Source organism: Globicephala melas, chromosome 10, assembly GCF_963455315.2.
Source record: "Globicephala melas chromosome 10, mGloMel1.2, whole genome shotgun sequence".
NCBI lineage: Eukaryota > Metazoa > Chordata > Mammalia > Artiodactyla > Delphinidae > Globicephala > Globicephala melas.
This window is the reverse complement of record NC_083323.1, coordinates 7294029-7310149: the sequence shown is the minus strand read 5'-3', so window position 1 is coordinate 7310149 and position 16121 is coordinate 7294029. Positions and strand designations below refer to the sequence as shown.

The 16121-nt window shown below is 51.8% G+C and overlaps 1 protein-coding gene across 1 annotated transcript in view; it reads left to right on the top strand.

Annotated features, from left to right (window-relative positions):
• The window catches only part of ACO2 (aconitase 2), a 52198-nt gene that overhangs the window by 29402 nt on the left and 6675 nt on the right, over positions 1 to 16121 (top strand). The window contains exons 3-9 of the mRNA XM_030855808.2: positions 3195 to 3453; positions 6754 to 6846; positions 10657 to 10815; positions 11040 to 11190; positions 12515 to 12619; positions 13609 to 13700; positions 14742 to 14847. Coding sequence (XP_030711668.1) covers positions 3195 to 3453; positions 6754 to 6846; positions 10657 to 10815; positions 11040 to 11190; positions 12515 to 12619; positions 13609 to 13700; positions 14742 to 14847 — 965 coding nt within the window. The remainder of the gene's footprint in view (positions 1 to 3194; positions 3454 to 6753; positions 6847 to 10656; positions 10816 to 11039; positions 11191 to 12514; positions 12620 to 13608; positions 13701 to 14741; positions 14848 to 16121) is intronic.

Here is a 16121-nt window from a genome sequence, read left to right as displayed (position 1 = left end):
GGCATCACCTAATTGTAATAAAGACCTCTTAATGCACATCAAGGATGTTCATCTGATTCAGGTGGTGTAGGCCTTACTGCTCAAAATGCGGCCCATGGATCAGCAGCATCGGCATCAACAAGAGCACTGGGAGCTTGTTAGAAATGCAGAGCCTCAGGCCTCACCCCAGACCCACTGAGTCAGAATCTGCAGTTTTAACAGGAGCCCCAGGTGACTGGAGTGCACATCAAAATGTGAGAAGTGCTGGCCAGGTTCCCATCTGGTTCTAATGTGTAGTCAGGGTTGAAACCACTGTCCTCATCACTGTGCAACCTTATAAAATACTTTTTCACCAGAAAACACTATTTATTCTTAGAGCTCTCAGATCACAGCTCAGTGGAAAAATAATAGATTTTGCTTTAGTCTGCAAAACACTTCTCCCCTGCTCTTTATCATGCTTAGAAGGAGAGTTAACATAGAAGCTTGCTTTGAGATAACTTGACAAAAAAGTGTTCACCATTTTGTCTTTGCTTTAAAAAAATTAATCAAAAAACTGCCCTTTGGTTTTAATTTTTATCAGCAAAATTAACCCTCCCCCTAAAATTTTTCCTTTGCCTTCTTATTCCAACTCTGCACTAACCAGAAAGTCCAATCAATAACTTTTAGCATTTTCCAGATTAGTACAGACAAGAGATGTTCCATTTTCATTGTTGCCATAGAAGAGTGGTTCTTGCTGGAGGTGGGGTGAGGGGTCGATTTTGTCCCCTAGGGAATGTCTAGAGACATTGTAGGTTGTCATAACCTGGGGTGGGGAGTGGTTTACTGTTACCTAGTGGGTAGAGGCCAAAAAAACTGTCACACATCCTACAGTGCAGAAGACAGCCTCCACACTAAAGAGTCATCTGGCCCAAACTGTCAGTTGTGCCATAGTTGAGAAACCCTTCCATAGAGAAAGAAAGCATAAGTGAGGCTGTTCTAAAAAGATGCTAGTGGATTAAAATAGATGTAAGAGTGTTTTAGAGGGCCAGGGGATTTGCAGGGGGACGATTCCTCCACCCTGTGACAGAGGGGCCTGATTCTGTTCCTGGGAACTGGGCCTCTGTCATCCAGTGAAGTGGGGGACAGATGGACATAGAGGACCCACCTTGCCATCCTCAGTTAATCCTCAAGGAAATGTGGTGATGAACTCGTCCTTAGGCTTTTGTCATTGTCAGGCTTTTTTATACAACTTCAGGCATTTGCTGTCAAGGTCTTTGGTTTTAAAGCTCATGTGCTATTTTTCACCTCCCCTGGACGCAGAAGGAGGGGCTGTGCAGTGAGTCACTGCCTGTACACCAGCCTTGGAGATGCTGCCACAAAAAGGGGGCAGGCTGTACTTCAGGCCAGTGCTATTTTTATTCAAGGTTCTCATGACAGCAGAACTGAGAGATTTTTAGAATTGCCAGTTGCTCTGCTGTTGCCCACAGAGCCGGCACCCTAGGAAACTCTTGCTCTCAAGGGGTTAGGTAAACTTGGGAGTGAGGGGCTAGAACCCAGACTAGCAGAAGGACATTTCTCTGCTTTCCCAGCAGAGTCGTATTGGTAATAGCAACAGCAGTAATGATAGTAATGGAACACTTAACTGCAGGCCGGGCCCTGTTCTGAGTTTCCAGATGTTATTGAGAGACAGTATAAAGCCACAGTGGCTCCTTGCATTCTAGCTCTTCCACTCAGTAACTAGCTCATGACCAGGGAGGGTCAAGTTACTTCACCTCACTGTGCTTCAGTTTGCTCATCTGTGTTGTGAGGATAAAGTGAGTTATATACATCAGAGTGCTCTGGGCTAAAAGTAAGTGCTAAGATAAAACTATAATGACAGAAAGCAGGTGAGTGGTTGCTTGGGGATGGGGGCAGAAGGGAGGGATTATAAAAGGGGACAAGGAGACTTTTGGGTGATGGAAGTGTTCATTATCTTGACTGTGCTGATGATTTCACAGGTGTACTCATATGTCAGAACTTACCAGTCGTGTACTTTAAACATGTGCGGTTAATTACACACCAATTATATCTCAATAAAGCTGTTACAAACAAGTATGTGCTATATAAGTGCTATCTGTTATCTCTTTCCAATACGAGCCCTGGACTTCAGAGACGGACTGGGAGCTCCCTGGGAGGGGCAGTGGCTTATCTGGTTACACGGTGGGTTTAGTACTAGGGTCAGGTCTAAACCCAGAGCCTCTGACTCCTCGTCCCATATATTTTTTTTTGTGGCTCGTTGGGTGTGAGTGGAACTGTGCCCCTCCCGAGGAGCCTTCAGGTTTGGCCTAAGCTTTGAGAACGGCGGGAGGCAGAGTGTGAGGTCCAGGCACGTGGGGTGGCAGCTGTGCTGCAGTGGCAAGCAGCAGCAGGGAGCCTCAAGGTCAGGGGAGGGGGGGTGGGAGTTGACCCGCGCCCGGCTCAGTCTGTGCGGGGGTGGGGGCGGGTGGGGGGGAGGCTGTGCCAAGGAGGCAGCTGAGTCCTGCCCGGGCGGCACCTCCCCGGGGGCTCTGACGAGGAAACAGGGTCTAGGAAGAGGGGCTCGTGAGAGGCCAGAGGCAGCTTCTGTTCTTGAGAGCTGACAGCCACACCTGTCTTCATGGGGTGAGAGCGAGTGGAGCCAGCAGGAAAGGCTTTAGCGTAATAGGGTAACAAGGCCTCTAGCACCTGAGGCGGAGGGTTGCGGGCGGAGCGTGAGGCAGGTTGGGTGAGGGGTGCTGGTGCAGAGTCTCTGTCTCAGTGGGGCTGAGTGCACGGGGGAGGTGGCCGTGAACAGAGAGAAATAGAGCATCCAAGGTGAGACTCTGGCTGCGAACTTGAGCTTCGAACATCACTCTGCTGGGTCTCTGTTACCTCATGGTTGTTTTACTAAATGACAAGGATACAGTAAGGATTAAAAGATGAGACATACACGGAATAGGTGCCCGTCAGATAATAGCAATTAACTGGAAAAAGCAAATATACTTCAGGGAAAAATAAAACAGTGCCGCCTCTTGTGATGTTGGCATTCATCAAGTGGTTTTGGACCTAGCGAGTGCCAGGTGCTGTGCCGTGTGCTGGAGCTACCACAGTGAGCAGCACCGATTCGTCTCCACCCTCGTGGGGTGCAGGGTGCCCGCCGTGTGTGCGGAGAGGGAATGGCTGTGGCGGACGGGGGCCCATGCAGCTGGTCCCAGGCCATCCCTCCTTTCTCCCGCCAGGTTGAACCGGCCTCTGACCCTCTCAGAGAAGATCGTGTATGGACACCTGGATGACCCGGCCCACCAGGAGATCGAGCGAGGCAAGACCTACCTGCGGCTGCGGCCTGACCGCGTGGCCATGCAGGATGCCACGGCCCAGATGGCCATGTTGCAGTTCATCAGCAGTGGACTGCCCAAGGTGGCTGTGCCGTCCACCATCCACTGTGACCATCTGATCGAGGCCCAGCTCGGGGGTGAGAAAGACCTGCGTCGGGCCAAGGTGAGCCGAAGGTAGCGTGGGAGGGGCGTGGAGGGGGCCGGTGGGTGTGACATGGGATGAGAGACAAAACCCTTGAACTAGGGCATTACCCCCAAATTCTAATGGACTCTTTGGTTTAGTTTTTTTTTTTTTTAATTTATTTTTGCTCTCTTCTACTTTGAAAAATACCATTTGCCCTTTGTGAAGCTGTTAGAAAATACTGAGAAAACCTAAAGAAAACAAAAATCATCCTTAATCTTACCATAATAAAGGTATTCTTTTCAGGTCCTTCTTCTGTAATAAAACAGAATACTTTATAAGAAAAGTGATGCAGATGTCGGGTTCTGATACCTATTGCCGCTTGCTCTGGAGAAGGGACTTTTTAGTTCCCGTGCTGCCACCATCACATGTGATCACTCGTGCTCTCGCCTGGCCCCTGGGGACCTTGTCAGGGAGGGAGGCGAATAGTGTCGCTGTTGGTAAATTTGAGGCGACCAAGGCGCGTGCATCAAGTCCCACACCTGCATGGGGGCGAGGTTAGGACCAGACCCTTATCCCTTCTCCCAGTCAGGGCCCTCTCTTACTGATTGACCCGCTTTGTGGGCTTTCTTCTGTGAGTTTCACTTAACAAGGTAGAAGGGGCTGGATGCCACACTGAAGAGTTTTCCCCTTGGATTCCTCTCACTCTTATGAAACCAAATTTGTGCTCCTTCCTCCAGGCTCTACTTGTGGTGCCTTTGTGTGTGTCTACTCTTGGCAATAGCAGGTCTCTCCCAGCTCTGGGCCTCCACCCTCCCCACCCCCTCCCCGTCCCTCGCAATGGAAGTGGGCACTGCTCTTGGGGGGCCATTGGCAGGAGCTGAATGCTGGCAGGGCTGCAGCCCGGCTGGGCACAGAGCAGAGCATGCAATTGAAAGTGCTTCGGCTCCCAGGGTCAGCACGGCTCAGAGAGCCTCTCAGACCCATGGGAAACGCTCAGGGCAGCTTTCCCATTCAAGCCCCTTCTTCCTACCTTGGCCTGCTCGTTTGTGTCCTAGTGGGACAGCGGCTCCACTCAGCTGGAAGAGCCCAGCTTTCTGTCTGGTGGTTTCCATGTTAGCAGCAGCGGTGGTGGTAACTGGTAACATTACAGGGGATCCTTCAGTGCTGGGAACTGGGTCCTCTTCAGCCCTAGGGGTGAATGACTGCCTGCAGCAGGGCCACCACCTTCAGGGTCTGGCCCTCCCCTTACTTTATAGTTTTAAAATCTACCTTCTGGAGATGAGATTCACAAAATCATAGGATTTCAGGACCCATTCCCTCATTTATTTAACAAATGTTCATTGAACATTAATTATGTGCCAGGCACTGTGCTAGGTGCTGGGACTCAGTGTGAACATGACAGACAGGGGCTCTGCCTTCTGCCCTCATGGATCTTAGAGTCCAGTAGGGAGACAGAAGCTAAACAATCGCACAAATTGGTAACTGCCAATTTGGGAGAGTGTGGAACGCTGAAAGTATAAGAAAGATGTCTGATTTAGACTTCGTTGGGGAAAGGACAGCCTCTTTTGAGGATGTAACATGTAAGCTGAGATGTGAACAGATAAGCAAGAACGTTCTAGACAGAACAGATGACCTAAAGACCTTGAGGAGGAAGAAACCTGGTACTTTTGTGGAGCTGGAAGGGGCCCTGTGGGCCTGGAACTCTGAGGTGGGTGGGGGCAGGTGCAGGCAGGGCCTTGAGGACTGTGGGCGCCCTCCTAGGAGTCGCTGAGGGGTTTACACAGGAGAGGGATATGGGCAGATTTACATGTATTTGTAAAGGGTCTCTCTGGTTGGAGCTCAGAGAGGCAGAGTGACCTGTCCAGGGTCATACAGACCACCAGAGAAGTATCTAGGCTGAGTTCTGGTCGAGACTCTGCCACACCACTCTGGCCGCCGCGCTGCCTCTCTTCCCACACGCAGACACATGAGCAAATTCACACACAACCAGCTGCCTCCTGCCCTCAGTACCAGTTTTACAATTGGTGACTGATTTATAAACGAAAAACCCGGTATATTATTAATCAGAAAGAGACTGCCTTGGATACCTAAGTTCTTGTCTGCCGTTCTTTTACTTGGGGGAACTACACGGGCCCTCAGAAGGATGCATGGTTGGTGTGGAGTTTAAATGAAGGGGGCTGCACGGTATTGAGAGTGTTTTATGGAGGGCCCAGCGGAATCCACAGTGAGTCCTTCCTCTGTCTTGGAGCGCGGCTGTCCCACACCCAGAGGCTAGCAGGTCTCTATTCCTACTTCCTCCTTTGCAGCTCTGTGCTGTGTGCTATGGTCCCATCCCTTTAGTCCCTGGGGTCTCACCTATCCAGGGACATGCCATGTCTTCCAGATAAACTCTGGCCTACATCCGTGTGGTGGGAAGCCTTTCCTTCCCCCCGAGGAAGTTGTCTCTGAATTACAGGTATAGTGGGTACCATCCTGTTTTTTGTTTTGTTTGTTCAGAGCATGGTCCATTTCACGGTCTTTCATTTGGGGCCCATCAAACATATTACCCAGTGTTGAGCACCTACCGTGTGCCAGACAGTGGTCTAGGTGTTCTGAGATGTAGTCTCTGTAAGGGAGGTAGCCTTATTTCTGTTACAACGTAGCCCTCAGCTCTGTGGTTGGACAGGCCTGGGTTCAAACACTGGCTCCTCTGTTTAACCCTGGGATCTCCAGCAAGTTATTTCACCTCTGAGTTTCTGTTTTTGCATCTGTAAAATGGGCTTGGTGACATACTTCCCCTGAGTTGTGAGGATGTTTAGCGTGGTGCCATTTCCGTAGTGGACATTCAGTAAATGTCAGCCAGGATTGCAAATGAGGCATCCGAGGTGCCAGTGGAGAAACAACACCCAACATGAGGCGTGGTGGGACCGGGCTGTCCACTCTGTCCCACTGCTTCCCTTTGAGAGTTCCCCTCCCCCACACCATGTCCCAGTTAGTCCTGTAGTCCCATGCTTACCCCTCACTGCTGGCCTTGGCTGAGGACTTGAGTGCCAGAGGGACCCTTCTACAAATAAGGAAACTGAGACCCAGGGCAGGGAAGGGATTTGTTTTGGACCCACTCCCTGGCCAGATGTCACAGAACTGGGCTTTGTCTCTGTTCCCTGCTCTCTCTCCTGGGCCTGCCAGCTGAGACTATGGGCCAGCGTCCAAGCCCTTTTGGAATTATTTGTAGACGGCCTCCAGGAGAGGGCCTGTCTTCACAGTGCCAGCATTTCAGAGTCAGAGGGGAGGGGTGGGGGAGGGGGGAAGGCATGAGCAAACTGTGTTACTAATGACCTGGTTATTGATTTGTCTCCATAGGATATAAACCAGGAAGTGTATAATTTCCTGGCATCTGCAGGTGCCAAGTACGGCGTGGGCTTCTGGAGGCCTGGCTCTGGAATCATTCACCAGGTAAAGCAGGGCCTGGCCTGCCTTTGTGGGTGGGCAGGGGAGCGGGCTGCCCTTAGGGAACCAGGGAGCACCTCCAGGCCTGTGGGAGCCCGGGGCTCAGGCAGGCAATTGGATGACATTTTCATCAGCCCTTAGACTCCTCCGCCTTCATTTTAAATTTAATTTTCTTTTTTCAAAATTAATTAATTAATTATTTTTTGGCCGAGTTGGGTCTTCATTGCTGCACTCAGGCTTTCTCTAGTTGTGACGAACGGGGCTACTCTTCATTGCAGTGCGCGGTTTTCTCATTGCGGTGGCTTCTCTTGTTGCGGAGCACGGGCTCTAGGCATGCGGGCTTCAGTAGTTATGGCGTGCAGGCTCAGTAGTTGTGGCGCACAGGCTTAATTGGTCCGCAGCATGTGGGATCTTCCCAGACCAGGGCTCGAATCCATGTCCCCTGCAGTTGGCAGGCGGATTCTTAACCACTGTGCCACCAGGGAAGTCCCTAAAATTAATTTTCACTGTGTCAAGTTATACATTCTCACTCTCCGTGTGAGAAATTAAAATAGTCCCTTCTGACCAGCTTTTTAAGGTTGACATGTTTTGTGCTACACCTTCTTCTAAGCATTATGGTATTGTATTGTTTTTTTGTTTTGCTTTTTTCCACAAGCGTTATACCTTGTTGTGTGGATAGCTAGCACTTGATGAGCACATTCCGTGTGCCAGGCACTCCGCAGATGGTAACCTACTGGGTGCTCGCCGTGACCCTGTGAGATTGGCGGTTTTATTGTCCCCACCTTACAGATGAGGAAACTGAGGCATGGAGAAGTTAATCTCCTTGCCCAGGGGCACCCAGTTGGCCGATTGTGGGGCCAGGCTTTGCATCCAGGCGGCCTGGCCCTGGAGCCAGTGCTCCACACTGCTGTGCTGCGTCACGGCCTCCCATCACACCGGGAGCTCTTCCCCTCTCAGTGCACAGAGTGCTCCTCAGAGCCTTTTGGCCCATTGTGGGTGTCCTGGAGGATGGAGGGGCCAAAGGTCATATGGCCACATCAGTCAGGAGTTCTCCTGTGGTCTCCCAAGGATGGATTTTCTCTTGATAGGCAGTTCTGTCGTGTGTGTGTGTGTGTGTGTGTGTGTGTGTGTGTGTGTGTGTGTGTGTGTGGAGATAGGTGATTAGCTTTCATCAAAGGTGTCTGTTCAGGGCTTCTGACTGGTTTGTGGGGTGTGTGCTGGTTTGTGTCCATTTGCCATCCATCCTGTATGTGAAACCTGCCTCTTTGTACCTTCTCAAGGTGACCTTTCTCCCCACCTCCATCCCAGGGCTCACTTCCAGGCCTTCCTTCAAGATGAGCTGAGTCAGGCTGTAATCCGACCCTGCATGGGTTCCCGGCACTGCCCCACTCTGAAACCAGAGCCACAGATCACTGCTCTGCCCTTTCAAACCATCGCCCTTGCCAGGAAGGGGCTCCCCGGGTATGGCATGTCACACTGGTCTGCAGGGGCCAGAGAGCCTCTCTCAGCAGCAGGGCGAGGGAGTCAGGTGGACCCAACCTTGGCCTTTTGTCGTCAAGGGGACCCCAATCCAAGTGTCCTCCATTCACCTTAGTACAAATGCTGAGGCCGTTTTGGCAGCTTCTGGGCCAAAGTTTGGGGTCGTGAGTGATGGCAGCTCACACCTGCCAGTGGCCACCAGCTAAGTGTACAGCCTGATATATTTCTTTAGAAAGAAAGTTCCCAGGAATCATGTGATCTCTGTGCAGCTTTTCTTTCCTCTCCCCCTTGACAGTAGGCAGCTTTAATCTGCCATGTCCAGATTAAATCTTAATCCCTTTCCCTCTGCCTTGAGTCCCTTGGCAGACCCTTCCTCCTCCACAGTTCTGCTTTCTGGTCACCTTTGTGAAGTCCTGGCCCTCCGGTGCCCAGCATTGGGGATCTTGTGATCCTGTGTGGGACCCTTCACATTATGGCCACAGTGTATGCTGAGTGTGCCCTGTGGGGACAGGGACTATGGCTTATTTATTCCTCTCTAGCTCTGGGCCTGGCGCCAGGTCAGTATAGAATAGATCCTCAGTGTACATGTGTCATGCAGGTAGATGGCTGAATTTCTAGTTTTATGTTCTAGATGTTAGTCCAGCCTAAAAATACACTTCTCCACCACACCTCTGTCTGCCTAACCGTATGCAGCCGACCACTGAGGTCACTGTCACAACCAGCTTCTTTGTGATGCTTTCTGCAGTCCTCGGGTCTGTGCTGACCACTCCCTTTTGGACATGGACCACACTGGCAGTCTACATGGTGTGACCACACTGAATTCTGTGTGTCTGGTCTTCATGGATCAGACTTTTACAACCTTGAGGAGCTTTAGAGATTAACTAGTTTTAAATCTTTGTAGGTGGCCAAGGAAAAGGAGGGCTGGAGAAATGAAGCAGTTAAACGGCGTTCTCTCCAACAGTTGTTTTTTGTTAGGGATTTCTTCTGTGTTGGCCTATTCTCCCAGCCAGCTGCCTCGTTTCTGGAGAAGGAACCAGGTCTTCTAACTTTCTGTGTTCCCAAGAGGCGAGACCCCTGGACCCTTGCTGAGTCTGCTGAGCGGATGCCTAGCCTGAGGCAGAAGCCCTGGGGTTTCTGTAATATTCTGGGGAGACTACCCACCATTCCGTCAGTCCTGACAGTTCATAGAGCCTTTCGCATCTCTGATCTCATTTATCCTCCCCAACATCCTTATGTGTGTGTTGGGCCATAATTGCCTCTGACAGCAAGCAACAGAACCTCAGGTGAAGGATCTTGCTGCAAAATAATAAATAAAAATAATGCCTCTCTCAGACATTATTACAGCTTGACGGACATGTTCCTATCAAGTGCTCACAATGATCCAGTGAGGGGGGCACTGTTATCAGCTACTTTTTACAGATGGGAAGCTGAGGCTTGGAGGGGTGAAGTGACTACCGGTAGGTGGTGCGGCCACACCGCAGACCCAGGCGTGGCCTTTGGCTGCAGTTTCTTCAAGCAGCCCTGCTGCAGCCTCAGCGTGTCCAGCACCTCAGCTGTCAGGATGGTGGGCGGGGCTGCACTGGGGGAGCTGCCCCCGTAGCCCCTTTAAATATCCTGGGGAGAAATGCTCACCGCCAGCTCCTAGCTCCCAGCTAGGAGGAGTGCCTCGACGAAGGGAACACTGAGTTCAGAGGTAATGCGGCAAGTCATCCTCTTCCTTAAGCAAGTCACTTCTGTTCTCAGAGCCACCTCCAGGCCACTGAGGCTAGGGAGGTGTTGTCTGTACTTCTTTTTAGTTCAGTGGTGGAAAAACTCCTGGCCTGTGCTCCCGTAGGATTCCCGGTACTTCCTTGTGGGTGCTGGAGCCAGGCCATGAAAGATTGTCTGCCCTGTTGAGAAGCCAGATAAGCACACTCCCTGTGTCCACTAGGTGAGGCAGTGGGTGTTGTAGGGGAACACCTTTCAGGGGTCAGCACTTGTCCCCAGGCCTGTCACACGACACACTCTTGTACCTAGTTCATCTGGTTCTCGCCACAATCCTGGGGTCGAGGTGGTGTGGCCGTTCTTAACAAATGAGGAAACTGAGGTGCAGAGAGGCACTGACAAGCCCAAGTCATACAGTCAGGAACTGTCAGAGCAGTTTGTGAGCCCAGGCCGCCGGTCTCCCAGGTCTCTGGCTCGTCCAGGCCACACTGGAGAGGCCCCATCCTGGAGGGGTGCCTGGGAATGGCCCAGTGGCCCAGTGTCGGTAGGGGGCAGTTTTGCAGACCCCTTTGGAGCCCTACCTCCATTCTCTCCTGAGGGCTTTTAAGCTTAAGATCTTGGATTCTTTTTCAGATCATTCTGGAAAACTATGCATACCCTGGGGTTCTTCTCATTGGCACTGATTCCCACACCCCCAATGGTGGTGGCCTGGGGGGCATCTGCATTGGAGTTGGGGGCGCTGATGCAGTGGACGTCATGGCTGGGATCCCCTGGGAGCTGAAGTGCCCCAAGGTGAGGGGTAGGGAAGGGCTCATTTCGGGGTGACAGCAGAGGGGTGGTTGGCGGGGGTGAATGGGAGATGTGGGACCTGAAAAGGATGAGAGAATAGGTCAGGCTCAGATCTCTTTGGGAAGGAGGCAGGGATAAATAAGCTGAATTCCAGCAGGTAGATTCCTGGTTGGAACATGGCACATGATACACAGGCCTGTAACTGCTTCCTTGCCCCACCTACTCAGGTGATCGGTGTGAAGCTGACAGGCTCACTCTCCGGTTGGACCTCACCCAAAGATGTGATCCTAAAGGTGGCGGGCATCCTCACAGTAAAAGGCGGCACGGGCGCGATTGTGGAGTACCACGGGCCTGGCATAGACTCCATCTCCTGCACTGGTGAGGAGGGCGGCCACGTGACATGGCTCTCAGCCTGTGCTGGGCCCAGTGGGGCCTGCAGTTGAGCCGTAGAAGCAGTGAATGGCCTTCCCCTGAGGATCTGTCCAGTCAATTTGGGGACTTGGGATGGACACTTAGAGGTCGAGGAGAGACCTCACTGTCTAGTCCAGGTCCCTCATTAAACGGGAGACTGGGGCCCCTCAAGGACGACAGGTAACTTCCCTTAGGGGCTGAGCCAACTTGGCTGTGGCCCTGGGCTGCCTTGGGTGATCCAGAAGAAGAACCTACAGAGGGTGGAGGTGGTGGTGGGAAGGGGAATCAGAGTCAGGGCTTCTGTCTCAAAGCAGCCGCATTCTCACATCTTCCCTTGGCTGGAGTTGGAACCTCACTCTCTTCCTTTGGATTAGAGACCGTCACTTGCTAGTCTCCAAGACCAGGTGGGAGCCAGCCCCTTCCTACTCATCACTCCTGGTGATCTGGCCCCAATGCCTGGGCCCTCAGAAATCCAGGTAGACTTGGAATGAACCTTAGAGATGGTTCAGTCCAGACTTCCCTAGGGGCCTCCCTCAGCTCCACAGCAGCCCCACAGAGCTACAGTTCAGCTGGCCCTTGTGTCCCTCCAGTGATGTGGGGCTCATTCTTATAAGTAGCCCTTACTACTGTTGGACAGCTCAGTTAGGAAGTTGGCAACAAGCCCAGACCCATGTCCCAGCAACCCCAGGAGGCTCGAGTCCTGATAGCAGTCAGGGCATCTGTAGCCTTTCTAGTTCTGTGGGCGGTCTGTGGTCCAGGCAGTGGACGTCATTCCAGTCTTATTGCTGGAAAACTGCGGACCAGAAACATTTCCACCGTGTTGTAGCTGAAACAGTGCAGGCCTGCACACCAGGCAGTCAGACCGAGACCCGCAGGCCACGCTGCATTTGCTCTGTGGCATGACCTTGGGCCTCTCTGAGCCAGTTCCCTCGCCTGCAGATGGACACAGTAACAACTGGGTGGTCTGGCCAGGTCAGCGTTCATTACATGGGGGCTGTCTAGTCTGCTGAGCAGGACAGCCAGGCCTAGAACTGGAACTTGGCTTGCAGGAGCTGAATCTTGTATCCCCTTCACTCTACCCAGCAGCCACCCTGAGAACCGGGACACCGAGCTCTGGCCCCGTGGCCTCTCTTCACTGGGACTCATTTTAACCCTGGGCCACAGAGGCAGTGAGAGTGAGGGAAGAAATGATGCCAGCTCCCTGGTGTGAAGACGTGTGTGCACCTCTAGCAGGTGTGGGGGACCCTCGCCTAGCTGCACAGCCAGCCCCTTGGGCTCTGTTTCTCTACAGGCATGGCGACAATCTGCAACATGGGTGCAGAAATTGGGGCCACCACTTCGGTGTTTCCTTACAACCACAGGATGAAGAAGTACCTGAGCAAGACAGGCCGGGCAGGTGAGCCAGTGGGCGTCCTAAGTCCTAAGCCTGGTGTCTCCGGACTGGCTTCAGAGGCTCTGAGAAGCCTCTAACGGTCTGTGAGAGGTTATGTGTGTTACTGTTCCTGAGTGGGGTGTCTGTAGCTCTCATCAGCTTCTCAGTGGGTCTGGCATCTAAGTGTGAGATAGCCCTGCCTCAGGATTGGAATTTAGTTTCCCCTGAAAGGGTGTCTGCATTCCGGTTCTTCTTGGCCTGGTCCCTGGTGCCCTCTGTGGGAGGCTCTGGAAATGACATGGATCTGCTTCTGTTTGTAATTCCTGCCCTGGCAGGGGGAGGAGGAAAAAGGTCTGGAACAAGAACCACTTTGTAGGCCTCCCTCAGCAACTTCCCTGAGGTTCTAGTTTGGCTTCTTTGAAACCCAGAGTGGGAAATGGGTCCTGGAGGAGGAATTGTTGGAGCCTCTGAAGGGAGGTGAGCGAGGGTGATTGGTGGAGCCAGAGGCCAGGGGCTTGGGGGGGAGTTTGTCACTTTGTTCCCAAGCTCTCCGCACAGAGTCCTACCTGAAAGGCCCTTCCCTCGCTTTTATTATCAAGTAACTTCTTCTCCTTCTTTAAAAACTCAGTGCTTCTCATCTCCAGGAAGCCTTCCCTGACTCTGAGCCTCAGTCACTACTTCTCCCCTGTGTCCCCGTGTTCCTGCGTGCCTCTGTTGTATTATGTTGTGACTTCCGGCTCACTGATAGCTCCTTCGCTAGACGTGAGCTCCTCGAGGGCAGGAGCTGTGTCCTGTGCTGTTTGTTTTGTTCCTTTGTTTGCTCAGTCAGTGTCCAGGGCCTGGTGTTTGACAGGTGCCTGGTAGCTGTGGTTCATATGGATGGATGGGTGGGTGGGTGGGTGGATGCATGGATGGATGGATGGATGGATGGGCAGGTGGATGGATGGATGGATGGAGTCTCATGGCCAATTTCTGTTTTACATGCTTCAGTCTCCCTCCCTTGTTGATTTCAGACATTGCCAACCTTGCTGATGAATTCAAGGATCACTTGGTACCTGACCCTGGCTGCCATTATGACCAACTGATAGAAATTAACCTCAGCGAGGTGAGGAAGGGAGTTGGTTCCAGGAGTTTCTGAGGGTGGGGGGTTCAGGCCCCGTCTGGGGACTTCTGGTGGGCCCTGGGGAGAGCCAGAGCCGGTCCCTGGCTGCACACCCAGCAGGGCTCTTGGGCTTTTGGTTCCCCAGTGTCCCTGCAAACTGCTGCCTGAATCAGTGGGGTGGGAGGGGCAGCAGGAAGGCTGTATGGCCAAGGGGAGAGTGGAGGTGGCTACGGCTGGTGATTCAGAAACGTTCAGTTGGCCCCCACCTCAGCTTTAGGAGAAGCCAAGATTTTGCCCTAGAGTTGTGAGAGTTCAGAGGGCAAAGCCCAAGATTCCCAAGCCTGAGCCTGGCACCCTGAGACCTGTAGGCCAGGGTGGCATTTGGAAGGCCAGAGAAAGGGCAGTCTGGAGGAGCAGAAGCAGCAGAGCACAGCAGCCAAGGGTTTAGGCCCTGAAGCCAACCTGCATGAGTTCACATCTTGATTCTGCCACTTAAGCCTGCGACCTTGGGCAAGTTACTCAAGCACTGTGGGCCTCACTTCACAGTGTACCCAAGGCAGTCATGGGAACTGAATGAGCTAATCCGTGTAATAACAGTTGCTGACATTTATTGAGTGCTTACTGTGTGCCAGGCACTTCGTTAAGTGCTTCACGTTGATTGATAAGTATCGTCACATGTAAAGCATCTGGCTGTAAGATTCCAGAAGCACCATAGTATGGGAGGTAATGGGCTTAGGAAGCTGGCAACCTTGATTCATCCCATGCCTCTGCTATCGCCGAGCTATGTGACCTTGGGCAAGGCAGGCGCTCTGCCGTCTGCAGGCTGGAGATGACGAGCCGTGAGGGGTTGGAGAGATCCCAGGAGCTGCAGCACGTACAGTGCCTGTTGCTCGGGCGTTTCCTGGGTAGAGGTTTGAGCCGTGAGAACAGTAGTTGGCCTCCCAGGCCCACCGTGACTTGGTGAGCGGGAGTGAGGCCGCCTCGGAAGAAGAGAGGCTGTCCACGCGCCAAGCTGGGTTCCCTCCCGTGCCTTTTCTTCCTCAGCTGAAGCCGCACATCAATGGGCCCTTCACCCCCGACCTGGCTCACCCTGTGGCAGAAGTGGGCAGTGTGGCAGAGAAGGAGGGGTGGCCCCTGGACATCCGAGTAGGTGAGCCACCCCCGCCCCCTGCCTCAGGGCCAGCGGTCCACCCAGGGCTGTGGGCTGTGGCCTGTGCTTACCGCGGGGCCCTTCCTGAATGGACCAGGCACTTTCTGAAGTAGTTGGTTTTTTTCTTATGGCTTTTTAAAGAAATTAGTTTTTCTTGGTATAAAAGAAATAGAGGGATTTCCTGATGGTCCAGTGGGTTAAGACTTCACCTTCCAGTGCAGAGGGTGCAGGTTCGATCCCTGGTTGGGGAGCTAAGATCCCTCGTGTCTTGTGGCCAAAAAAAAACCAAAATGTAAAACAGAAGCAATGTTGTAACAAATTCAGTGAAGACTTCAAAAATGGTCCACATCAAGAAAATCTTCATAGAGTCTGTCATACAGAGTGAAGTAAGTCAGAAAGAGAAAAACAAATACTGTATGCTAACACATATATGTGGAACCTAAAAAAAAAAAAAGAAAATCTTCAAAAAAAAAAGAAAAGAAATATGTATCAGTGTAGAGAATATTGACAAATAAGAAGTATTTTAAAACACCCCTAATCTCCACCCTCAGCCAGAAGCAGCTCTAGAAGCTCTTTGACAGGAATACTGTATTTCTGTGTACATGCACATACTGATGTGTGCAATTTTCTGTTTTACAAACACTTCCTCTCACCAACCATGACGACTGATTTTACTTTACATGCTTTACATATACGGACACACTGGCATGGTATCACTGTTGTCACAGTTTAGTGTGGCTGTGAAGCACATGAACCCAGGTGGCCTGGGTATGAATCTGACTCTGCCACTTCACAGCTGGGTGACTGAGAGCAAATCACATCACCACCTGTGCCTCGGTTCCCCAGGTGTAAAATGAGGGTGATACTGTGCTTACCCGTTAAAATTGCTGGGAAGTGGGACGAGTTAATGTGTGGTAAGAGCTTTCGGTGGTGCCTGGCATGAAGTGCTATACAATGTGTTCAGCCTTATGAGTTGAAGTAAATAAAAACAAATCTTTGGTAGCTTAAAATTAGAAACTAAATTGCTGAGCTGGTGAGAGAGACTGTCTCTGTCTATAGACAGTGTGATGTCATCCAGTCTTTATTGACTTTCTGAATAACTGTGATAGACTTTCCTTTTTCTGATTTATTTACTTAATTAATTTACTTTTTTGGCTGTGTTGGGTCTTTGTTGCTGCGTGCGGGCTTTCTCTAGTTGCGGCGAGCAGGGGCTACTCTTCATTGCGGTGCGTGGGCTTCTCATTGCAGTGGCTTCTCTTATGGAGCACGGGCTC